The sequence below is a fragment of the Arvicanthis niloticus genome, chromosome 18, assembly GCF_011762505.2.
Source record: "Arvicanthis niloticus isolate mArvNil1 chromosome 18, mArvNil1.pat.X, whole genome shotgun sequence".
Taxonomy (NCBI): domain Eukaryota; kingdom Metazoa; phylum Chordata; class Mammalia; order Rodentia; family Muridae; genus Arvicanthis; species Arvicanthis niloticus.
The window spans coordinates 7,139,185-7,164,973 of NC_047675.1; the positions used below are offsets into that span (position 1 = coordinate 7,139,185).

Consider the following 25,789-nt stretch of genomic DNA (forward strand, 5'->3'; position numbering starts at 1 on the left):
TCAGTATGGCATATTTGACGTCAAAAGAGAAGGTGTGACTTTTAGATGCACCCATCTGACTGTCCTGTTGGCGCTTCTTTGGTACTAATTTGGGGCCTACTGTGGGCTGTAACCTTTGTGCCTGGAATATTCTAGGCTAGCCCTTTCGAGAAGGGGGTAGTAGAAATCCTGTGTTTGAACTGTTGCCAGTTTGGGATGCATCCACTTGTAAACAAGAATATTAAGTGCACAACCACGGAGCAGAGGGAAGAGAAGATCCCTTTGTTTGTTGCAGAATTTGGTGTTGGTTTCCTGTGGGTGGGACGAGCAAGGATAAGATATGGGAGTCTACTTCTCTTCGGCCACTAAAGTGATGGCCTAGGGAAGTCGCTTAATTTCTCGGCACCTTGATTTTCTTTGTTCTAAGAAAGGGATTTAAACAAGATGAAAATTCAGGTCTCTTCTTAAATGTTTGGGGTAGGGTGGAGACTTGGTAACCGTGGAAGTACTTCTTGGCCCTATACATCTTGCCTTGTACCTTGTGTTGGGAGAGGTCTTGGTTCAACGATTCATTTGGTTCTCCTGTAAATGAAGGAGTTGGGTTTGAGGCTCTGTAGGTCCTCTGCTTGATCCATACTGTGTGACCCTGTCTATTACATGAGTGTATCTCATGGACAACATGAGAGACAACAGTGGATGAGTTTGATCATCCCATCCCCATGACCTACGCACCAAATAAGACGTATCTCTTTGGGTCAGTGGGTCTTAAGAAGCAGTTTGCCATACTGCATCTTGCATAGTGAGGCCTCATCATCGTGAGTAGGGTCTTTAAAATCACTGTGTATGGAGAGGTGGGGGTGCCTCACTGCCACAGCCACAGCACAGGGACTAAGGGACTTACCTGTGGCTATGCAAATAAAAATCTAGCCAGGCGTGCAGCCCCGTGATAGAACATGTGGTTGGCATGTATGAGGGCCTGAGTTCCAGACAAAGCAAAATTGAAACCTTAATTAAGGACACAGAAAAGCCCTCATTGATGTTCAAGGCAAAACTATAGGTGGGCAGTTAGAGGGGAAAGACTCAGACTGCACTGCACAGAAGCAGTGGAGCAATTCAAGGATAAATAAAATGTTTTTCTGGAGATAAAATTCTGTGAGATTGGGCAAGATAGAATTTGTCATTAGACGGGAGTTTTGCTCTAAAAGAAAAGAAAACAATGGCAACTGTGCAGCTACTTACAATAATGAAGCAAACACCAGGGGATACAGGAATAAAGAAGGAAACCAGAAGTTTTTAAATAATACCCATAATTTCAACTATCTGGAGACTTTGAAACTAATTGAGATGCAGTTACTGGTATGCGTACTTTTCCATTTGGGGTATATATTATGCTTCAGAAAAATTAAAGCAAATTCCTTCCTAATCTTTAAAAAAAAAGGGGGGGGGTTGTAAGGTTATTTTAAGCAGAACCAAAGATAATTAAGATGGGAATGTGCTCCTCCAGCTTCACACTTAGCACTGTCGAGAGTGAAGACAGAGTGGCCGTCAGGGATGCTGCAGATGGGCAGTGAGCATGGGAGAAAGCTTCACTTAAGACTGGCATGAGTAATTAAAGAAGGAGGAGGAGGAGTAGAGGGGAGGAGGGAGAGGAGAAGGGGGAGGAGGGAGAGGAGGGGAGAAAAGGGAGAGGAAGGGTGAGGAGGAGGAAGGCTAAGAAAGAGGAAGAAGAGGAAGAGGAGAGCTGGTGTCTCATTTTCTTCACCCAAAAAGAAATTCAATGGTAGATGGCTCCTGGCACTCCTTGGCCATGGAGCAATGCCCTCAGAGACCCTGATTTTTCCCATCATCCGTTCCTCCATCTTTGAAAGTTGGCTTGCATCTTCATACTTCATGTTCACAAAACATCTGCCACTACCAAGGTTATCTTTATTATCAAGGCATGAAAAAGAGAGAAAACCAACACTCGGGCACATCTCTTTTTTTCAGGAGAACACGAGCCTTTCCATCGCCTACAGCAGTGGCCTCCATTGCGGGAGGGGCTGGGTGCGGGGAGGATGGCTGTCGGGCTAGCAGTAATCTGAGTCTGCCAGAAGAGCATCTCAACCAGAACCCACCTGGGATTTGGTGCTGCAGGAACTTATAAAATCTTTGCAGTCTGAGTTAGGACTGCAAGCATTTCTCCTAAGAGAATCATGCAAGCACATCCACAAATTGAGTTAAAACATTGTTCTAATTTGTTTTGTATTGCTTCGATAAACAACATGACCAAAAAACAACCTGGGGAGCTGAAGTGTTTATTTGGTTAACAGGTTACAATCCATCATCAAGAGAAGCAGACAAGAAATTTGAGGAAGGAGTTTGAGGCAGAAGCCATTGGATGAGCAGTGCTAACCGGCTTGCTCTTGGTGTTCAGCTTTCTTATATAGCCCAAGCCCGTATACCTGGGGATTGTGCCACTTAGGGTGGGCTGGGGCCTCTTGTGTCAATCAGTAATCAAGAAAATGATGCACAGACGTGACCACCAGCCAATCTGATGTAGCCAGCTCTTCAGTTGAGCCCCTGCCCCTTTCCTGGTGTGTCCAATTGACAACCAAGATTAGCCTTACCAGACATGCCTTTCTTTCACTCCAGATTGCCAGCTGACCTTAATAGTTATGCTGTTAATTGTGCTAATCAATACATTGATTCCCATCTCACTGTAATCTCTGACTCTGTCACTGTGGGTGTCGTGTGAATGCCGAGGATACAGATACATGGATAAGAAAGTCTCGGGGACCAGACGGGTTCTGAAAAGTTTTGCAAGAATCTTAGTAAACTCTGATTGCTTGGTTAAGATAGTAAGTAGGGTCCAGAAAGGTCTTTGAAGTAAGATTGATTGCTTTTGATGGCTATTGATGTGTTAACAGGTAGAGTGGGGAGGACACCTGAAATTGAGGTCTCTTGTGGCATTTGAGTGGCAGTGACAGCAAGACACATGGAAGACTCTGTGGCCTCTGGAGAGCTGCATTTCCTATTTGTGAACCGAGGCTCTGGGCTTCCTGCCTCTTCCTCTCCCTCTCCCTCTCCCTCTTCTTCTTCCTCTCCCTCTCCCTCTCCCTCTTCTTCTTCCTCTCCCTCTCCCTCTTCCTCTTCCTCTTCCTCCAGCCCAGCCTCAGCCCTGCAGTGTCCTGCTCTGGGCTAAGGTTTCCCATGGCTTGGGACTGCCTCACTCCCATGTGGGAAAAGAAAACAATGATGTGCCACAGATGCAAACACTGAGGATTCAGGAGCCCAGACAGGGCTTGGATCTGGGCTCAGGGCCAGGCTACTGCATATTGGGTGCCTCATGTGTGTGCCTGTGTGGTGCTTTCTTTGCACAGTTGTCTGGTCTTCAAAGCTGCCATGACCTTCTAAGGCTGTGGAAGAAGCTGAATTCTTTATGATGCTTCAGCCTCTCAAGTACATGACTAATACTCAAAAGAATTATTAAGAGATGTCTTCATTTTTAATTGCACCTACGTGCTGGGTCTGTGACACAGTTAATTCATTTATTGTGACTGTATTAGAAGACTGCACCATCCTGACCTCTGTCTGTTATTCCTGTTCTCCTGAAAGTGCTGTTTGATTACACACTTGGAAAGAACTACTTAAAATACCATCTCTCGTCTCTGCAGGGCTGAAACACCCACACTCAGGCTTGAGGACAGTCACCCAAGAGTGGTCTTTGTCTTCAGATGTCCCCTGACCTGTACCTTCCTCCTCACTTCCCATGGTTCCTTCCCCCCAGTTCCATCCTCTGCTTTATAGACAGCCTTAGTCAGGCATCGTCACAAACTAGTTTCTTCTCCCTGAGGCCTCAAGAGATACATTTTAACAAACACGGATCAATCGGTCAATGTGTTGATGGGTGTTGGGATTGCTGGTGCGCGGCACCACAACCATCATCTGTTTCCTCCCAGCGCCTCCCTGCTCCCTTCCACTGTGCTTCATTTGTCTCTTCTTTCCTCAGATCACGATGCTGAGCAAATCTCCATTCAAATGTGCATTGATCCAGCTGACTTGTCCAAATACAGGTGGACCCTCCTGTCTGCAAAATGGTTTTAGACTAATTGTGTGAAATCAAGCACTCTGTTCGGCAGGGGTTCTCTGACCTGCACTCAGGGCACTTTCTTCTGCTTGGATCTTATAAAGAGTTCCTGGTGATGTTTAATTTTTCCCAAATGAAACTCCATTCTGTAATGTAGCATCGTGCTTCAGGAAGACTCACGCAACTCAGTCAGATCAAGGACAAATACTGACTGTAGTGTCTTAGTCTTCAAAGGAAGACCCAAACAAGCTGTCCCTTGGAAGTGTCCATTTCCCTCTTCTGGGCATCCCCTCTGTCACCTGTCTTCTTACACAGAAGATATGTTCATATAGCCCACTGTGGTTCACTGAGAAGAGGCAGGGGTCAGAAAATAAAAGGAAATTGTGTAACAATTATAAGGAATGAAAGTTTTCTAAGCTACAAAGGGAAGGCATTGAAGAGTGCTTACTGCATCCAAGGATGCGTATGGATTGCTTGTGGAGTGCCCATTTCCTCAGGACACACAGTCTACACTCTTGTGCAAGGAGCAGTGTGTGTGGGCATCCCTAAGTCAGCTTTATATGAGTTCTGCTTAAACACTGTGTACAACCCAGAATTCAGGAGCAAAGCCTTCCTTCATAAAGAACAGTGCAATATTTTCTTTCCAGACACGGGACCATTTATTTTCTTAGTGGAATCTGGGACTTTCAGTATTTTGTTTACTGTTTTGAGGCAGGTGTCTACATTTCCAGAAAGTTAATGTGCAGTTTGTTATTCACTCCCTCAAGTGTTTATTGAGCTCCTCCTACATAGTGAGCTGAGTGCTGTCGAGCCTCTGTCTATTCTTCTATCTATCCATCCATCCATCAATGTATCTCTCTATCTATGTGTGTGTAAATGCACATGCACTCGCACTCATTAGCCTTTAGCAGTGAGAGGAACCACTGAAGACGGAGAGGCTGCTGGGCTGCTGGGCTCCCTTTGCCGTGAGGCCCCACCAGTACTCTTCATTAGTGGAGATGACCATGAGGGTGGCCACTGGTTCTTACTAGCCCCATACGCAGAGGGTGGGGGTGGGGAGATGCCTCTGATGAAATCTTCAGGGTTGGCTAACATGTCATGAGTCTCTGTTGCCCAGTCTTCCTCACAACGCCTTGTTCTCTTGGTCCAGAGACAGAAAAGATCATCCTTGAGGCAGGAAATGGACTGCCATCCTGGAAGTTCAATGACCAGCTCTTCCCTTGTGACGTGTGTGGGAAAGTGTTCGGCCGACAGCAGACGTTGTCTCGGCACCTCTCATTGCACACAGGTAAGTAGGGGACATAGCGCCCCAGCCTTCCACAGCCCTTCCAGACCTCTCTACTGGCAAGCACTTGAGTTTCTCTATGAGAATTCACAGGAAGTGGTGGGAACGTAACTGGCTCTGGTCTTTACAGGCCTAGCTGCCTGGCACATGTACATGAGACCCGAAAAAGCTTTTCTATATTGAAAAGCCTCATTGAATTCCCAGAGGAACTAATGAGAAGCAATCTGCGCTTAAGTACCTCCAGGTCAACTCTTGAACTCTATAAAGAATGGATTCAGATCCTTTGAAAGGTTCAGATGCTGGGGCTACAGCCCACCTTCTTAGTATCAAATTCTTTTTTATTAAGGAAAGATTTTAATTTAGATTTTAGTACCAGTGCTAAGTGCGAGTAGGCTTATGCAAACAACAGCCAAGCTGCATGAAGATCTTAAGAAAGGCTCCGCTGGTTTCCTTTCCATGCTGGTAGGAGCAGTAGTGGTGAAGAGAGAGTTTCTGTCTTTGTTTATGAGTGTGTACCAGTGCACAGCAGGTGCTCTGTTCCAGGGGGCAGCACTAGGAGAGGAGTGAAGTTAACAAGAAGCAAAGAGAGAGCAAATAGTAACTTAATCAGCACGCAGAGGTCACAGAAGAGGTCAGGAAAGCTGCATATACAGGGGACAACAGACACAGATTGGTGTGGCTCAGAGACCATGTGAGCCCAGGGTTCAGTCTCCAGTACCAAAGAAAATACAGTCAACTGTTTGAGAGTCTAACACTGAAAGTCAGACCTTAAAAATACCCAGATATACCAATATGAAATAAGCCAGAGGTACTGAACACGCCTGTAAGATCAACACTGGGAGACGGACACAGGAGGATGCCTAATTTGAGCACAGCATGGAGTGCATAGGGACACCCTGGCCTAAAAAGGAAAAATATAAAAGTTCAAGTTAAAGGGGTTTTTTTTGTACAATTATGCAAAAATAAAAACACAGAGACAGAGTATTAATATAACAAGATTAATTTTGACCTTTTTATCTTTTTAAATCTACTAAATTCACATTTTCATCATATATTAGACAGATAACATGTTTTTAAGAAGTGGGGATTTTAAGGCCTCATTCTTTAAGCATACTTAAATACATTTCAAGTAACCAAGTAACAGGGTGAATAAAATTCCCTACTTAATTAGGATTAATTTAAAAAGGGAAGAAGAAAAATATATAAGTATCAGATATCTAAAGGAATGAGAACATTTTATACCTACAACTAAGACGGCTACAGCTCGAGTCAGCACAAAATGAGTCAGAAAAATGAAGGGGCATATCACCTTAAGGGGTCAATAAAGAACACCTGAGTCTAGAAGCCTCTCTGGTGCTGGATGAAGAAAGGGAAGCAGATACACTCTGAGCTGGGAAAGACCAGCAGAGCTAATCCCAGGTGACACTAGAAAATCATTGGATGCAGGCTTGGTGGCACACACCTTCAATCCCAGCTCTTGGGAGGCAGAGGGATCCCTGCGTGTGAAGACAGCCGGGGCTACGTAGTTTCAGAAAGGGGGTAAATTTCTGGAGAAAAAGGACACATGATTTTTCTTTGGCCCATAAGTTAGCTGATAGAAAACTAGCAAAATTACCAAAATAACATTGAGACAAGAACTTGAAAAAAAATCCACTACAACGGAGAATTTGAAAAGCTGATGAAGGAAATATTGTTAATAAAGATATTGGGCAGATTCTCCCAGATAAGTTCTTACTTCTGAGAAGAGGAAATCCCAGTGTTATAGGGGCTTCACAGGTGACAGAAAGCGGGGCCACTCTTCATTCATGAGATGGAAAGAAGGACCAGTCCCCATTCCTGGAGGTGGAACCTTGGTGCTGAAACCCAGAGCCTCATCTCTCAGGGCAGAGGCAGGAATTCTAAAGCCTCTTCCCCACACTTCAGGCCCAGCCTTGAACCTGCAGCTGTCAGGTGGGTGGGGGTGCCATAAAATAACCTGGTGTCTCCGTGTTGTGATGGAAATCCTTTTACCCCTGGTGAAGATAGTGAGACAGTATCTTCAAGCCAAGCCCAGAAATCAGGATAGGTGAGGGTGAGCCTGCTGCTTCTGCTGACTTCTGTAGGGAAGCAGGGTTGCTTCCCTTACAGTCTGCCTGATTAGTCAAATGAATTCAGAATGCCACTGTGGAAGTGCTCCTAAAACCTTAGTCAGCTTTATGAGCCAATTCCCGTTACAAATTAATTGAGATTTAAAAATTTTTATTTATGTAAAATGAAAATTTCCAATTAAATTATTTTATACAAGTCATTTTCCCCCTTTAATTTCATTAGTTTTTCTTCCTTGGCCAGCCTAGGCCTGGAGCTGAGGGAAACGATGGAGTTTCTTTGGCTCCCGTTTTATCAGAGTTTATTTCCTTTCCTTTCTCCAGCTCAGCACCTACCCAAGAATGACACACAGGTCACACTCATGTGCATGTTCATGCACCAAACTCATCTTGTCAAGAAGAACGATGCTGGTTGACACGTGAGCACACTCATGTGCACACTCATGTGCACACTCATGTGCACACTCATGTGCACACTCACACAGCAAATCCACCTTGTCCTGAAGCATGCAGTGTGACCCACGGAGGCACACTTATGTGCACACTCACATGGCACAGTGTCCTTTTAGCCCCGTAGACCTCACCTTGCCATGATGAGGGATGAAGGGTGAGGCATCCAAGAAGCAAAACAAATCTGAGAACTCCAAGGAAACCGGTCAAAGAGCTGCCCTCTGGCCTGGGTTGGGCTGCAGTGTTGCTTCAGGCTTCCATATCCTACCTTGAATCAGATTTGGTTTGGACACCATGAAGCCCACACTTCAGCCTCAAGATCTTGTCCTCGCTGCCTAGAGAAGCCTTTTTTTTTTTTTTTTTTTTTTTTCCACTGTGAGTTGAGTATTGATGCAGGAACAAACTGCTAGGGATATGCTTAGCTACAATTTCAAGGCATGACCTTTGCCCCCACATAAAGAGAGACTTGGACCAACCTTCATCAACCTTTAAGTGAGCTCTTGAATTTTTCTTTCTTTTTTGAGAGCAGTTTTGGTTTCTCCCCCAGAGGAAAGAAAATACAAATGCCACTTGTGCCCCTATGCTGCTAAGTGCCGTGCTAACTTGAACCAGCACCTGACCGTGCACTCTGTGAAGCTCGTGAGTACAGACACCGAGGACATCGTCAGTGCTGTCACTTCTGAAGGCGGTGACGGGAAGAAACACCCTTATTACTACAGGTGGGTCAAGCTTGCCGCAACCCACCCAAGCTTCTCAGACCCCTTGCTTTGACACCCCCCTCTGGCTGCCGAGCACTGCGCACAGAGCCCGCACTCAGCCACGTGCTAGCTTCATCTTAATATGCTCTTTGCTTACACTAAACCCTGACTTGGTGTAGATGCTTGCTTTGCTCAGGCAGCCCTTATAGAGTTAACTGAAAGAGAAATGGTTGGGAGGTGTTCATCAGGGTGAGCTCCAGAAAAAGAACAGGGCTCTGTGGACGGCTGACTGTTAAGCTGCTCGGCTCTGGGGCTGAGCACCTTGTAGTTTAAGAATCATGGCAGAAAGGCAAGAAAGGTGATCTGAGATCAGTTGTTCAGAAGGCCCTGCGTGCTGTCCCTCAGTTGCCCATTATGACATAGTATATTCTGCTCTGTAGTCAATCTTCAGTTTATGAAATTCTGTCAAATCATGCCTGAGTGACATTGGTGGCAAGTTGCCCTTGCAAGGCATCTAGGTGGCTGAGTGGCTTCTCCTAGGAGGTGTCACAGATGTGCCTGCCTCTTGCTCAGAGTGTCATGGTTTGTGTGCTCTCCTCACTGCACCCAAGGGTTCCTGGAACCTGGGGGAGTCTGAGGTAAGCATCACAGTCTGATCTGTCAGTGGACAACCACTAATACCTTGGCAACACTGCCCTGAATCCCAGTGCCCAAAGGAATCTGTTAGGCCATGTGCATCATCTGGAATCTGTAGTTTTTAATTAACTTTATGATTATTTAGCATCGTTATAGCATGTATGGGATTGTTATATTATGCTGGCATCTAATCTGTTTGGCACCGTGACTGCTCTGGAGGCATCCCAGCAGGCAGAAGATGTTCTTGATGCCGTACCTTTCGATAGAGAGAATACGCATGAAACTAACGTTTTCATGCCCACTGTTTAACGGCAGACATATTTACAGGCCTGTCTCACTCCTTACCCTTCTCTTCCTTGCTTTAGTTGCCACGTGTGTGGATTTGAGACTGAGCTCAATGTTCAGTTTGTAAGCCACATGTCTCTCCACGTGGACAAGGAACAGTGGATGTTTTCCATCTGCTGCACGGCCTGCGACTTTGTCACCATGGAGGAAGCAGAGATAAAGAATCACATTGGCACGAAGCACACAGGTAACCATCCCTGTCCTTTTCCATCCCCTGCACCCCACAGTGGCGTGCACTTAGACATGGTGTCATGGCTACACAGACCTGAGGTTTGCTGCAGAGCATAGATACTATTGGGACACACCAAGCTACACGCTTGGTCCTCACCTAGTCCTGGTTGTCGTCACCACAGGAAATAGTCACTAAGTTCTTCTGCCCCAGGCTGGTGCTTTGCCTGCTCACCACAGCCAGCAGTGACCCTCTAATGTGAATTCTGCTAATATCACAACACAGAGAGAAGCTGAGGGGTGGGGTGTTCCACAGGAGGTCAGTGAATGGGATGTGGATTCAGACCCTCAGCCCAGGAGAGGATCTGCTTGACCTCCTGCTGTCTGTCTCCTCGCTGTTCTGACAGCCTGCAGGACACTTGCTATAGCCTTGGACCTTTCTGTTTTGCTGTACCAGGGCACTGTACCCCTAATCTGTAGGTCCTTGGGTGCTCCAAAATGACATACATGGTCTGTCTGTTCAGACTACCCTCTTCTTCTGAAACCAACCTAACTAGGCTTGGCTAGTGCTTGCCTTTCATTTAAAGCCTCTTGCCACTCTGGTTAACGTCTTCCATCTGTTAACCCTTTGACTTCTCCATGTAATTACACCCTCAGAAGGGATGGTAGGAATGACAGCATCATAGAGTCATTAAGCAAGACGGAGAGGGACTGCCCTTCCCCCTCCCCCATTTGTGGTGCTACAGTTGTAGAACCGATGTTGCTTACTGCCAGTCCTGGGCGTGAGGTCAGCCCATCCAATCGCTGGCTCTGGAAGGACCCAGGAAGGGGACAGTCATGCCGATAATGTCCATGGTGGAGAAGGATCCCGCCTCTCTGACCACTTTGGCTCGCTGGTGCCAACAGCAATAAAAGTTTGTTTTTGTCAGTAAGTTGAGCAGCGATGACTTGGAGGTCCGCAGAGAGTCATTATGCGGAGTGAGAAGGTGCCATTTTTACAGTCGGTTGTCTGACTGTAACCACATTAGCACTGTGGGAAGTAGGTGAGCTGGGAGCCCCACATGGAAGACAAATTAAAGTCGGCATTTCTGGACTGGCTAATGGCCGGAAAGGCAGCCTCTCTCCAGTTCCCACTCTTTCTTTGCAGTATTCTTTCTTTTGTCCTGTCTGTTAAACACTGACTCTTCTTCACTTCAGTGTGTCCCTGAATGTCTCTCCACCCCACCCCACAGTCCTCTCCACCAACCACCTCAAGGAAACGTTAGCTTGGCATCACCTATTCTCGATGTAAATAAACTTCATGTTCACAGTTAAGCAAGGCAAAACACCTCTTACCTCTTACATACCACAGGATGGGCAGAGTAGACCATGTTCCCACGGAGCTGACAGAGCTCCCAGATGAGCTGGGAGGGCAGAAGCCACAGATGAAGCCCTTTGAAGAAGCTTCTGTCTAATATAGTAGAAGCTTCTCAGGCAGCGGCTGCTATTGGAAAGAAATGCTGTTTGCAAGTCTCGGTGCGGTGCTGCGAGCCAGAGTTCCCATCTGGGTGGTAAATGCTTCAGGCCTTCCAAGTTCTGTCTTTAATGAATTCTTAGAGACCTTCATTCATTGTGCTCTGATCACACTAACCCTGGCAAATCCTTCCAGATCTACCTTCTCCCTTCCCTACCTGCCTACCTTTGTGTCCATCCACTGGAACTGAAAGTTCTAAATGCTAATACACAGATAAATAGTCATGTTTCAGTAAAACTGATTTACAAGAGCAGGAAGCTAGCATGAGTCCCAGGCTATCATTTGCTGACTCCTGTTAGAAGTTGATAGTTTGACTAACTTAAATCTGTGCATTAGTAAGTCAAATTACTATGAAGGAAGTTAAGCCAACATTCATGCGCATGACCTAGCCCATACCCACCCTCCTGCTTTACTACTCCCCAGTAGTAAACAACAACGCACTCCCATCCCCCCACCCAGCCTCTATAGTAGTTGTGGACTTCTCCTCACAGATGGACTTTAAACCTGTTATTTGGGGTTAAGCACCAATACTTAGATTATCTACCAAAGACGTTAAAATAAGAAGGCATGATTTTCCCCTGCACTCATTGTCCCCAGCACCTCCTGACGCACTGGCTCCTGCTGGCATCGCCTGCCCTTTCCCTCAGTTTCCAGACTTTAATTTGCCTTAAGTTCAAGTCTGCAGGTGATGGTTTCCACCATCGTTTTCAGTGTCAGCTTTGCTTATTTGTCCTTCGTTCTTATGATATCTTTTCACCCGGTCTGAAATCTTTCATTTCTTTGAAGATGCTGCTCGGTGTCTGACGGATCATTCCTATGGGAAGCCTGTTCCACAGAATGTGACCTCTTTGCCTATGGCTGCTCCTGGGAATTTTCTCTTTTCTTTTTTCTTTTTTCCTTTTCTTCTTTCTTCTATTTCACTGTATTTTAGACAGTAAGTCGCTATGGAGGTCAAGCTGGCCTCAGTGTCTCTATCCTCCTGACACCTTGAGTTCTGGGATACAACCATGACATCACACTACTCTAGGTTTTTTTTGGTTTTTTTTGTTTTTTTTTTTTTTTTTTTTTTTTTTTTTCTTGTCTCTTTGCCTGCTTCAAGCAATTTAATGATGATGTCCCTGTGTCTCTTGAGATAGATGTCTTCTTTTTTAGACAGGGTCTCACTATCTAGCCCAAACCAACACTGAACTCAGCCCTCTACATTCTTCTTTCTTCATGTGTCTTGTGCTTGGTGTTCATTGTGCATCTCAGATTCTGGGCTTTATGGTGTTCCACAAATGAGAAACATCTTGATTATCTCAAAACAAAAAACAAAAAACAAAAAAAAACCAAAGAAACAAAAAAACCTGTCAGCCAGGTGGAGGTATAGCACTAGGAAAGCAAAGGCAGGCATATGTCTGAGTTCAAGGCCAGCCTGGTCTACAAAGCAAGTTCCAAGTCAGCCAGAGCTACACTGGGAAACTGTGTCTTGAAAAAAACAAAAGAAAAAAATTGTCATTAGCTGGGCAGAGTGGCACATGCCTTTAATCTTAGCACTCTGGATGCAGGTACAGGCAGAGTTCTCTTAAAAGGCAAGCCTGAGGTACATCGTGAGTTCCAGGGTAGCTAGGGTTACATACAGAGACCCTGTCTCAAGGAAACAAGCAAAGGAAAAGTCATGCCTTGGCCAACTAATCTCTTATAAAGCTCCCTGGAGGACCTCCCTGTAGCACCTCCCTGGAGGACCTCCCTGGAGCACCTCCCTAGAGCACCTTCCTGGAGCACCTCCCTGGGGCAGCTCCCTGGAGCAGCTCACTGAGTCTGGGAGGATTCTCTGTTCTGCTCCATTCCAGACCTTTTCTGTAGCTTTTTCTTGAGTTTACTCATTGTCTTAGTTAGGGTTTTTGTTGCTGCAACAAAAATACCACAATCAAAAAGCAAGTTGGGGAGGAAAGGGTTTATTCAGCTTACACTTCCAGATCACTGTTTATCAAAGGAAGTCAGGACAGGAAGTCAAGCAGGGCAGGAACCTGGAGGCAGGAGCTGAGGCAGTAAACAGGGTGCTGCTCGCTGGCTTCTTCCTATGACTTACTCATCCTGTTTTCTTATAGAACTCAGGACTATCTGCCCAGGGATGGCCCCACCCACAGTGGGCTGGACCCTTCCCAATCAATCACTAATTAAGAAAACGCTCTACAGGCTTGTCTACAGCCCGGTCTTATGGACACATTTCCTTAATCGAGGTTCCCTCCTCTCAGATGACTTACCTTGTGTCAAGTTGACATGAAACTATCCAGCACCTTGTGCTGTGTAACCCTCTAGTGAGGACCTCATTGTGCGTCTCCATCTGTAGACATGTCATTTGGACCCCTCTCCATAGCTTCCATGGGTTTGCCTAACTTTCTGGACATCTGAAATACAATTACAACCTTCTCTACTGCAAACTGTAAAACTCCGCCTGTTCTGGGTCGGCTTTGATTGGTTGATTTTCCTCCCCATTTTGAGCTGGTTTTTCTTGTTTCTTTGCATATCTGATAATCTTCGTGTTTTTACTGTGCTGGCTGTTCAGTTATGTATCTTTTGTTCCTGTTAGGATTGTTGACCTTTTTTTAGGACGTAGGACTTGGAAGCCTTGATATGTTGGCATCTTTCCTCTGACTTGATAGGCAGCTGTGGATCACTAGGTATTTATCTAGTGGGGACTAATTATTGCCTCCTTTTCCAAGTCCTTTCTCACATCTTACCTAATGCCCATGGATGATGTATTGTTTTGATCTTGTTGCTGAACACAGCACAGACACCTAAGCAATGCCAGCCCTGTGGGACTGCCCTGCTGGGCACAGCACCAATACCTATGCAGTGCCAGCCCTGTGGGACTGCCCTCTATGTTCTCAGTGGCTTTTCCCCTCCAGGCATGGGTAGCTGCTCACACCTGCTCTGGCCCATGTCCTCCTGACCTCTGCAGGTCTCTGGGTAATGTTCTCTGTCACTTGCTCTTTGTTGACACTGTGTTCTCTGCAGTGTCTGTCCATTGTGACCTCCGCAGACCCTTGGCTACATCTTCTTCCTGGGGAGAGTCCTGAGGCTTCTCCTATGTCCCTCTTCCTGTCCTGCAACCTAAGACATATCTTAGGGCAAGGAGCTAAGCCATTGTGGGGCTTGCCTCTTTTGTCCTGTCTCTCAGAGACGGATTTCTTCATTGCCTCATGTCCAGTGTTGTAAAAGTTGTTTGATACATTCTGGTTTTTAGCTGTTTGGGTAACAATAATAGATCTAATCCCTATTCCTCAGGATTTAGTAGATGCTAAAGTCTCATGGCATTAGGTTTGAATGACTTGTTAACTTCTTTATGCCTGGCTCTGAAGGAGAGCCCAGTGTCTGCTGATGAGTGTGAACATACTCAACTAACGGAGACTTGGTTCAGAGGTCACATCTGATCTGGGCCAAGTTTGTCCCTCTACGAAGTAGGAACGGCAGTGCTGTCTGTGAGATGTGTGTGCTGTCCTCACACTGTGGATTGAACCCAGACCCTCGTGCAAGCTGAGTCCACTCTCCAACACTGACCTACATCCTCAGACCATGCTAAGTCCACTCTCCAATACTGACCTACATCCTCAGACCATGCTAAGTCCACTCTCCAATACTGACCTACATCCTCAGACCTAAGAAATCTGGGAGAACAAACTATGAGACAAGCATCTAAAGTGTTAACAGACTGTGGGTGAAGCTCAGGGACATGTGAGATCCACCTAAGACCTTAATAAATGCCTACAGACATCAGGGCTCAACACGCCACACATGGCCTCGCTGGGGCTGCACTAGAATCAGGCTCCCAGCAGGTGCCCTGGGGGAGTGGGAGGTGCTGAAGCTCCCAGGTGCTGCTGGCAGCCTTTCTCACCTGCCATCATCCTAAGGGGTTCTCCTCCCAGTAACAGACCTGCCTCATTTTCGTTTTCCAGGGGATGATAGGAAGACCCCCAGTGAATCAAACAGCCCCTCGTCATCCTCACTGTCAACTCTGAGTGATTCAGCCAATGGCAAAGATGACTCAGACAGCTCCCAGAAAAACAAGGGCGGGAACAACTTGCTAGTCATCTCTGTGGTACCTGGGAGCCAGCCCTCACTCAACAACGAGGAAAAGCCAGAGAAAGGTGAGAGGGGTGGACGTGGCCTGCTCACCCTGACCACTCTAGGTGACCTAGTCTGGAGAATAAATCTTTGTGAGGAAAACAAACTGCAGTGTGGTGCTCACTACTGAAAAGGAGCCCTTTGCTTTGGCTTGATTTGTGGGAAATGGGAGGGGACCATGGTCTCTGAAGCTGAATGTTCAGTTTTCTAGTACAGATTTAGGAATGGTGCTTATACAGCGGTATGTGTTACAAGATGCAGGGCTTGAAGGAAGGGGAGTCCAGCCTGGGCCTGCCCGCCTGCCTGCTGTCCTTCCCCACACACTCCTACACCCAGCTTCGGTCCTTTCAGGGTTCGAATGCGTTTTTTGCAACTTTGTCTGCAAGACGAAGAATATGTTTGAGCGCCATCTGCAAATCCACCTCATCACCCGGATGTTTGAGTGTGACGTGTGCCACAAGTTCATGAAGACCCCCGAACAGCTGCTGGAGCATAAGAAATGCCATACTGTCCCCACCGGTGGGCTCAAGTAAGGAAAGCAAGTACAGAATCTTTTATTGAGTTGTTATTAAGTACCCCTTTCCCCTGCCCTACCCAATCCCCCCATGAAGGTTTTGGGGGTCATAGAATGGGGGATCATAGTATGAGGGGAGTTAGTCAGAAAGATCTGCTGCTGTCCTCAAGGGAGTCAACAGACAATAGCAGGAAAAGCCACTTCACAAGTACCCCCAGGCTTGCAGCAAGGAAGAGCACAAAGTGTCGGCCCAGCATGAAAGAGTAGACTCCTACTGCAGTGGATGCCAGGCTAGCATCCCCATGCACCAGGCATCCCACAGTTGCCACTTCAAGTTAGCGCATTTATTTTTTAGATGGCCTGACATATATTTAGCTCTTAAGTACTGTAGGCACCCAGCCTCCAAAGCAGGACCTTGGTGGTTTGATCAGACGAGAGGCAGCGGTGCTCATGCAACATCAAGTGCTTCTCGTCTTCCTGCAGACATACTGATGCCTCCCCAAAAGAGCTAGGCCAGGCGCATCATCCTTACGCAGTATTTGCAACAAGGCCCCTGGCCTCAAGTGAGACCCATAAGTTATTACCAAGTATACTATGCAACTAGACTGACTATACGTGTTAAAGGACTCATGAAGAATAAAATACCATTTTTCACCTTAAGAAATTTATGTCCCAGAACTACCAGAAATCTTCCAGTGATTCTGGAAGCAGAGTCCCTATCACAAGACATTTTGGATCTAGTAAAGGAACAGAAACATCAAATAGTTGGATACAGAAAGATACAATTGTCAAGGCATGTTTTATCTAAAATCACCATGGAGTTAAAAGAATCAGTGACATATTTTCTTTTATTTTCTTAATATAAGCAGAGGAGGGATCTTTCATTTTAAAATATTTTTATCCTTGAAACTCACAATGCCTCCTGAATGGGTAAGAGCTGGAGAGCCCAGAGGGACCTGGAGCAGAGCATTGGTGGCGGAGTGGGGATGGCTGGTCAGGGCATCCTCTGGGAAAACAAAGGAAGAGTTGGGCAATGGCACCGACTGCTGGTCCCATCCCATTCGGGTCTACCCTTGGGGGTGCAAGGGCGGGCAGGCCATAGATGAGAGGATGCTTTTATAATTCATTCAACCAGTACATGGGAAATGCCTAACAGAAGCTTATCAGGAACTTTGAGTTTAATCCCTCCACCTCTTTATCGAACTCTGTATATTCTTTATTAAAAAGAAGACCCCGCCCCCTCTGGATGGAGTGGTAACGCCGTAGCTCAGTCACACCCACGCCACTGTGGCCTGGCCACTCACCTTTTGGAACCCTAAGCAGGCCTGAGCCGGGAAGACCTCAGGATGACTTCAGTGCTTTCCCTGGGTCAGACACTGCCTGTCGGTGCTAACCATCCCCTGTATGATAGTTTATGTTCTAGGACGACCAAGTAGAAGAACACTTTGAAAAAAAAAATATTGATAATGCCCTCTGGCTATACAGTGAGTTTTGGTTTATTTTGTTTCTTTTGCAATATCAGAGAATTTTCTGGAGAAAGTGTCTTTAAGATAAACAATGGGAGTGTGGAAAAGCCCAAGTGCTTTGCAGAGCAGTGAAATAACAGTTTCAGCTGAGGGTCACAGAGACATCCTTGACGTGAGGCAGACCGCCGATGTCTAAATGCTTTTCTGTGATGGGGCTGCTTGTACTCTATATCCTGTTCATAATGCAGATCGAATAAGATTATACTATTATTTTTCTTTTGCCGTAGCTCAGGACAGTGGTGAGTGTCAGACTCCTCTAGGTAAGGCCCAGCTTGGCGTAGGGGTTGTGTGTGCACTTGACCTGGGAATGGGCTTTTATATCTCTGTGCACTCTTTTGTGAGCTGAGGTTCAAGGGCTAACGCGAGCTTGGTGCTGAGGAGCCGGTGCACGGTGCGCCCGACTGTGTTAGGCCCTGCTGAACATCTCTCCGACCCTCTGAGGACAGTCCCCTTCTGAGCTCCGCCTTGCAGGAGCTGAGTCCAAGCTGAGGCAGTCACTCAGGCATCTGCATTCTTTTTGGAAAGAGCACACATGCTACAGTTATCCTATAAGCCACAAACTCAAACCTGGCAGCTTCCCAAAGTGAAGCCCGCAGATTTGTAAACATACCCACCCCACTCCCCACAGCTTCCCTGACAGCGACAGGGCTGGTCGTAGCGTAATCCATGATGGAGAGAATGGAGAACCCAAGCCAGAGATACCCAGACCTTGTGCTAGAGGAAACACCTAGATCCCAGTCAGGTGCCAGAGCTGGGACTCAGCCTACCATTTTTAATCTACCTCAGTTACCTGTAACAATACTCAGATCACGACTCAGCATGTCCCGAGTGCTCGCTCAGATCACGACTCAGCATGTCCCGAGTGCTCTTTTGAGCACTGTAGAGAATGCCAAAGAAATCTCAAAAAGTCCTACCCTTGGAAAGTTCATGTTCCAGTTGGATCACTGGTATTGCTATGACATGACTATGTCTGTCCTAAGAATGTCTTCAGGCTCTGGAGAGCAGTTCCCTTCCTCCTCATTCCTTATGAGCAGAGGGTCCATTGTGTGGGCTTCCTTCTCCCAGGCCCCTACCATGGCCCTCACCTCCCATTCCTGATGAAGAACCGGTACTTTAGGAGATAACATTCTGAGAGTCCACATGATGTTGGTGCACACTCATTCTCACACACACACACACCATTGGCACACAGGGACACGCACAGGCCTTTTCATCCTAACACCCCTTTAATAAGCACGACTCTGACTCCTGTGACTTTCTGTTTGCTGGAGGTAGCTCTCCCTATAAGCTGTTCTTTAAAACCTCTCAGCCTCTCTGCGTGTGCTTGGTGTGGTGCATGAAAAGTCGGTTCTTTGTGTTGCTCCCATCTAGAGGGGAGGTCAGGAAGCCCAGACTTCTGCCATGTCCAGTGTGGGGAGGGGGTGGAGAGGGCCCCAGGGGCTGGGTGGGGGCAGGAGGGGAGTTCCAGTTTTATCTGCTCCTTGGATCCTCTGCTCCTTTGAGAGGACTGGCCTCGGCTGTTGCAGCCTGGAGCCCCAAAACCAGCTAAGCGGGCCGCCCAGAGCTCCCTGTTAACCTGGACTGCACTGTCAGCAGTGAAGCCAAGCAGGGCCATCTGAGAGGTGGCAGGGTGGAGCAGGCCAGGCCTGGGGGACCCAAGGGCTGACCCAGTGCAGGCTGGCAAGGAGGGGAGATGCAGGGTTCCCCGTGGGCCCTCCTTGCTAAAGCTCCCCTCCATTGCTTCCCCTGGCAGGTGCCCATTCTGCATTTATTCCACCAACCGCCCTGCTGCCATGGAGTGCCACCTCAAGACCCACTACAAGATGGAGTACAAGTGCCGGATCTGCCAGACAGTGAAGGCCAACCAGCTGGAGCTGGAGACGCACACCCGCGAGCATCGCCTGGGCAACCACTACAAGTGTGACCAGTGCGGCTACCTGTCTAAGACGGCCAACAAGCTCATCGAGCATGTGCGCGTGCACACCGGGGAGCGGCCCTTCCACTGTGACCAGTGCAGCTATAGCTGCAAGCGCAAGGACAATCTCAATCTGCACAAGAAGCTGAAGCACGCCCCCCGCCAGACCTTCAGCTGTGGAGAGTGCCTGTTCAAGACCACACACCCTTTTGTCTTCAGCCGCCATGTGAAGAAGCACCAGAGTGGAGACGGCCCTGAGGAGGACAAGAAAGGCCTGAGTCCAGCCTCCAGAGAGCCAGCTGGCCCTGGAGCCCCACTCCTGGTTGTGGGGGGTGGCCGGAGTCTCTTGTCCCCACTGTCAGTCATGTCTGCCTCTCAGGCTCTGCAGACTGTGGCTTTGTCAGCAGCCCACGGCAGCAGCTCAGAGCCCAACCTGGCACTCAAGGCCTTGGCCTTCAGTGGCTCCCCGCTGCATCTTGACAAATACCGGAACTCAGATGTTGCCCATCTCATTCCCTTAACAATGTTGTACCCCAGAAACCACCTGGATCTCACATTCCACCCTCCCCGACCTCAGACTGCACCCCCCAGCATCCCCTCACCCAAACACTCCTTCCTCGCCTATCTCGGACTAAGAGAGAGAGCAGAGACTGTCTGAGGACAGCCGCATTCTGTACCAAAAACCAAGAGACAGACAGGAAAAGACAAAACCCACAAAACTTAAAACACAACCCCAGCAGGTGTATGTTGCTGCAAACCATTCAGGCCCCAGGTCTGGACCATGTGTACTGTATATCTTTAGTAAGGAGTAGGAAATTGGCTCTGTATGTATTCCTATTGCATTGACCTAAAAGCTGCTTTATCCAGTCTTCAGAGAGGTGATCTGCTGCCTACGTCTACCTTCAGAGGCATGCCTCCCCAGCCATCACTCCCACTCCAGTCTCCGTACTTCTCTCTGAAAGGAATTCTGTCATGTTAAACCCTAAAGAGAGTGTCCTTAATAGCAGTGAGCGCGTGGAAGCTTCTCTACTGGTACATTGGGTTTTCTGTTGGGTGAGTGGGGTCTTGTGGGCATTTGTGGATTGGGAAAGAAAAAGTGTGTGTGTGTGTGTGTGTGTGTGTGTGTGTGTGTGTGTGTGTGTGTGTTGTGGTGTGTGTGTTATGGTGTGTGTGTGTATGTGTGGTGTGTGTGTGTTATGGTGTGTGTGTGTGTGTGTGTGTGTGTGTGTGTTGTGGTGTGTGTGTTATGGTGTGTGTGTGTATGTGTGGTGTGTGTGTGTTATGGTGTGTGTGTGTATGTGTGGTGTGTGTGTGTTATGGTGTGTGTGTTATTGTGTGTGTGTGTTTGTGGTGTGTGTGTGCCATGACATTTCTATTGCACATTCTTTTTATACTGGCCTCCTTGACAGTGATGAACAGTCTTGACTTCCCATCTGGATTGTTCATCCACTACTTTCTCCCCACCTCCTCCACTGCCTTTCCTTCTCTATTTTATGGCTGCAGAGTGGTAGGGCCTGGTGCTCAGTGGATGAAGATCTGCAGGGTGCCAGGGTATTTCCAACAGAGTGAGTGCTCAAAGCCTGGAGCTGAGATACCACTTCGGAAGATGGACAGAGTCAGGTGACAGATCTCTTAAGAAATGCCTCCAAGTTCCACAGCTGACATCACAAAACCTGGGTGTTCTGCATGTGTGCCCACATGGAGCGTGCATGCGCGCGGACACACACACACACACACATACACAGAAGTGCATCCTTTTTAAAGAGCAGAACATATGTGTGTGCGTGATATGTTGATTCAGTTGTTATCATTGTTTGCAGGAAAAAAAATTGTATGAGTGGAAATGTTTATGGTTGATAAATCCAGCCAAGGAGATTAAAGGGGTTCGGATCGATTCTGGGTGTAAATGCTCAGACTAAAAAGACAGGCAGCTTTGCACAGTGTGCTGGCCTTGCACTAGTTTGTTTCTCATTGGGGGAAAAGGAATAAGTAAAAGAAAAGGAAGGAAATGTACCTTTTTTATGGACTGAGTAGACTGTGTGTTTGACATGTTAGCTGCGACCTCTTTGACGTACAAGGAAAGACAGAACAAAAAGGTGCTGCCTAGTCCTGTGCCTCAGATGATGCCCCAGGATGCCCCACTGTGTGCAGAGCCTCCGGCTACAGTGTACTCTCCATGTATTAGTAACCCCGTGTTCCATTGTGTTAACGCCTAGCAGATGTAACCTGCTAGGAGCTGACTTTATACTTATTTAAAGCTTTTATTTTATGGTCATTAAATGGCAGTTTCTGTGCAGCACTTTACTGCGGCAGGAGAAGGGATGGTCCAGCTGTGTAGCCCTTTGCCCATCTTAAAAAGTAATGGACGGTTTAAAAAGGAAAAGAAAATCTCTGGCTGAATGTGTTCGCTGCTTGGATTTGTAAAATAGCAGAATTTCCAGTATGCAACCGGCTGAAAGAGCGGGAAGAAACATGCTTTGTATAAAAATGGGAAGTTTCGTATATGAAAGTTTCTATATTATTTGTCAGCGGAAGAACTGGTGTCTAGAAGGAATGCTGTTTTCCCACACTGTATTATCCTTGATAATACCCACCTTCCTTTTTGTTACTTTAACCAGGGGAAATAAAATTATCCCTGATGTTCTTCCTCTAGTTGGGATTGCTTCCCTGAAGTGAATGCAGTCGGACAGGAAGCCAGAGACTGAACAGACCGCATCATTGGCTCCCTATCCCCTCTCCAAACCCAGCAGGTCTCTGCTTCCCTCCCCCAGCTGCCATCCAGCCATAGGTGAGGAGCCTGGTTAGTACCCTGGCAAACAAGTTTACACTACAGAGATGTCCACAAAGCAGGGAGACCAACCACCTAGGCCAGAAAGGCCCCAAAGCCTCAGTCATTCTCCAGCAGAGACCTTGCTATGGGCCATGTTTAACCCACTGTTCAATTCACCATGTCAGAATCTCAGTAAAAGACACTATAGACACTCTGGACAGTATGCCCCAAGGTCACTGGGTTTATGGATGGGTTTGTTGTTTTTTTTATTTGCTTTTGTTTTTGTTTTAAAGTCATGTCATGTCGTTATCCCCATTTAATGGAGAATGTGCCACTTGGCTGATAATGTGTTTAAAACTACAGGTTCAGTGATAAGGGCGAGGGGATCACAGTGACACCCCCCCCAGAGGTTGGCAGAAAGGTGACTCACAGAAGCACCAGCAGGTTAAGAACCTGAGTGGGTGTCCCTGATCACGAGGACCCTGGGTTTTACAGCATGTCACTTGTGCAATAAGAGGTCTTCGGGTGGGAATATGAGAGAGTGAGGGAGGTGGACTGAACGGTTCCTGCTCAAATGCCATGCATTTCACTGCTTGCCACTGAACCTGTATTTGAATGACTTAGTAATGCTTAATGTAATTGGGCAACTTTTTTAGCACTTTGGAAAGAGTCATCAATCTTTCTGGTAAATTATAAAAAGTTTTCTGAGTGAGAAAACGTGTGTTTGCAATTTGTTTGACTTTTTATATTATTATTGTTGTTATTAATAAAGAAGAAAATCTACAGCATTTTTCAGAATCCACCTAGATAAAATGTTCCCCTAATCTGGTTTGCAGTTTGATGTTTGGGGAAGGATGTGTTCTGTAGATCTCCTTTCCCTAAAAACACTAACACCTTTGAGAAAGTTGCCTAAGCAACTTTGGGTTCTTACTATGCGTTCTCCCAGGAGAGCTGGCTTGGTTTTCCATTTAGTGATGCAGGTAGGGTTCTGAGCACTTTCTCTCTCCTATCCTTTCTTTTCCTTCTTTCTTTTTTTTTTTTTAACTCCTCATATTATGTTCAGATGATCATACTGTCAAGGTTTGTGTATATTACTGAAAATTTGTATTGTAAAAAGCTTTTGCATTACAAGGCTGTACAGGGTCATTTTGACAGTAACTGGTATTTTCCTCTGCATCTTACGTTGCATTGCCAATTTCTAGTGTATCGAGTTTGGAAGTATAATATACTCTAATTAAAAGAAAAAAGGTTGGCTATACTCTGGCTGCTTCTTCTTTCTTGGTTGCCATCCTTGCCCACTTGTGAAGGCTCAGCATTTCATTCCTCTTTCTTTGTTCTGTTGTCTTTCCACTGTATCCCAGGTTCTCTGAATATAGGGTCCCATGCCAGCGATGACTGTTGCAGAGTGCAAGCCTTGAGCAGCCGAGGCTATTATGCACACTGCAACTGTGCAAGTCGCTAACGCCTATTAAAGCCGAGAGCATAATGCGTCTGATGTCATTGTATTGACATCATAGCCAAAGGGAGTGAAAATACAGATGAATCCGTTTGTCTTAATGAAGTTCAGCAACTAGGAGACTTTAATGACGGGGAATAGTATAGTCTGTAAGCTAAATATAGTCTATACAAGTGCAAGGAGTCACAGTTTGTCAATCAAGGGAAGGTGCCCAAGAAATTACCTGAGACCAAAAATGGGGAATGAAAACCATAGTGACTACTAACAGTTTTTAATATTCATCTTGAAGTTTGAAGTTCCATCTCTGAGACCTTGCTGTGAAGCCAGGGCAATTGATAAAAAAAAAAAAGGTATAAAACAGAAGATGAGAATGTTCAGTCTGGCTCACAACTTGCATGCTTATAAATATGTTGTCCTTTGCTTATTTCAAAAACATTGTGAGCCACTTCAGCCTAACATTTAAAGTGATCCACTGTAGTCTTTCATTGTAATTCCACAGAAGAAGCCACTGTGTAAACGAATCATTAACTAATCACTATTTCCATCTTCATTTTTGCTCAGTAACTACAGGGACAGATGTCGGTTTTAGTGACCCACTCATCAGCTTTGTCCAGGGTTGCCTCAGCCTTCCTGGGAAATAATAAAGTCAATGTCCTCCATCCTCAGCACTCCCAGCACAAGTGCCTCCCGGTTTGCTGCACACATTTTTTTTGTTTTGTTTTGTTTTACTTTGGTTTTTTTTTTTCTAGACACAATAGTTGCCGTATATCTTCCCCATAATTGAGAACACCTTGCAATGTACAGAAAACACATCAATTTAGAAATCATTTGCCGTGAAATGGGCTTCTAGTGAATTTAAGGAGTGGTCTAAGAGTAGAGTGTTCAGGACAGAAGGTGTCTTCGTTTACAGTCTGGTCACCTCCAAACCAGCCACTCTTCTGATAGTTAAACAGAGATGCATGCAATAACTAAGCCTGACCTCATGGCCATGAGTTCTGTAATATATCTCTGTTTGGTGGCTTGCTTCATGCCTACCACTAACGTACACCTGACCATTAATCAGAGGCCCTGGTTACTGAGGAACGAATTGGGATGGGGTGGGGACGCTGGGGCTTGATGAGTATTTGCCACAGTTCTGACTGTAGGTGGATAATGTGATCAGTTTGAGGGGAAAGGGGCACCTTGGTGGGCCCCTCGTTGCTCTCAGTCCATAGTGAGGAAGGACGTCCAGTAGCTCAGGGTATACAGAAGAGGGTGGCTGTGAGGAACTGCAGCTATGCTTCCAGCAGACAGAGACTCAAACTAAATCTTTCCTAAGGGCTGCTCAGAGCCTGTGAGTGAAATCCCAAGGTGAGGGGGTAGTGCCCATAGAGGTGCAGGCTCCTCTCAAAGAAGCATCAATAGCAAACATTTCAGACACTTCTTAACAACTGCATTAAGTTCCTTCAGAATACGAGAGACCTCCTCAAAAATGGGCTTCATTTGGTGAAGCATCACAATGAGGTTAATGGCCTGGGTCTAGAGATATGTCATGATCCCTGTCACCTAAGGAAGCCTGTGCTTCCCCTGTTCACAGCCTGAACGATCACACATTATCCACCAAGACCTCAGCTACTTCTTTTTGAAGTCGTAGCTCTTCCATTCCTAACCCATAGAGAGTTGGATTTGTAAACTGAACAACACATCAGGTGTTCATGTTGATAGAAAGTACAGGAGGAGGAAAGCCAATGGCCCTGTCCCCTAGGAATCTTTTTTTTTTTTTTTTTTTTTTTTAGGATTACAGATTAATTAGTTCTCAGTTTTCAATGGAACAAGAGCAGAGACTCTACTTTAATTCCATTTGAATTAGAGTCAAATTCAGACTGCATTTGACTCTAATTTAAGTCAAATGGGTTTCTACCCTGTTTAGCAGGAACGATCTGGTTATATATGATGTCCAACCAGGAGAGACAGTGCTGTGGAGCTGAAGCCTGGCAATTAAAACATACTTATTAACCATCTTAGGAAAAGAGGTTGGAGCTATGGCTATGGTTCTTGGCTAAAGTGTTTGCCAGACAAGTGTGAGGACCTGGGTTTGAATTTTCTAAACATAAAATGGATGTAGTAATACATGTCTGTGATCTCTGTGCTCCCACAGAAGGTGGATCCAAAAACCCCCAGAAGCTCAGGAGCTAGCAAGATTGGCATGTGCAATGAGTAAGAGACCTTATCTCAAAATAGAAACCAGTGCCCTTGGTGGTCCTCTGGCTACGCACCACCCCCCAATGCAAAAGAGGG

General features: G+C 46.4%; 1 protein-coding gene across 8 annotated transcripts in view; it reads left to right on the forward strand.

Moving 5' to 3' along the window:
- Znf827 (zinc finger protein 827) overlaps positions 1 to 23,314 on the forward strand; it is a 167,069-nt gene extending 143,755 nt beyond the window's left edge. Inside the window, exons 9-15 of one of the 8 annotated variants that reach the window (XM_034522573.2) lie at positions 5,196 to 5,333; positions 8,412 to 8,583; positions 9,564 to 9,730; positions 15,163 to 15,354; positions 15,683 to 15,860; positions 17,599 to 17,631; positions 19,125 to 23,314. In XM_034522573.2, the coding sequence (XP_034378464.1) occupies positions 5,196 to 5,333; positions 8,412 to 8,583; positions 9,564 to 9,730; positions 15,163 to 15,354; positions 15,683 to 15,860; positions 17,599 to 17,614 (863 nt within the window). In that variant the 3' untranslated portion in view covers positions 17,615 to 17,631; positions 19,125 to 23,314. Of the gene's footprint in view, positions 1 to 5,195; positions 5,334 to 8,393; positions 8,584 to 9,563; positions 9,731 to 15,162; positions 15,355 to 15,682; positions 15,874 to 17,598; positions 17,632 to 19,124 lie in introns of all 8 variants that reach the window. The other 7 variants (XM_034522571.2, XM_076915441.1, XM_076915443.1 and 4 more) reach the window with 7 other exon arrangements.
- Positions 23,315 to 25,789: the final 2,475 nt, after the last annotated feature.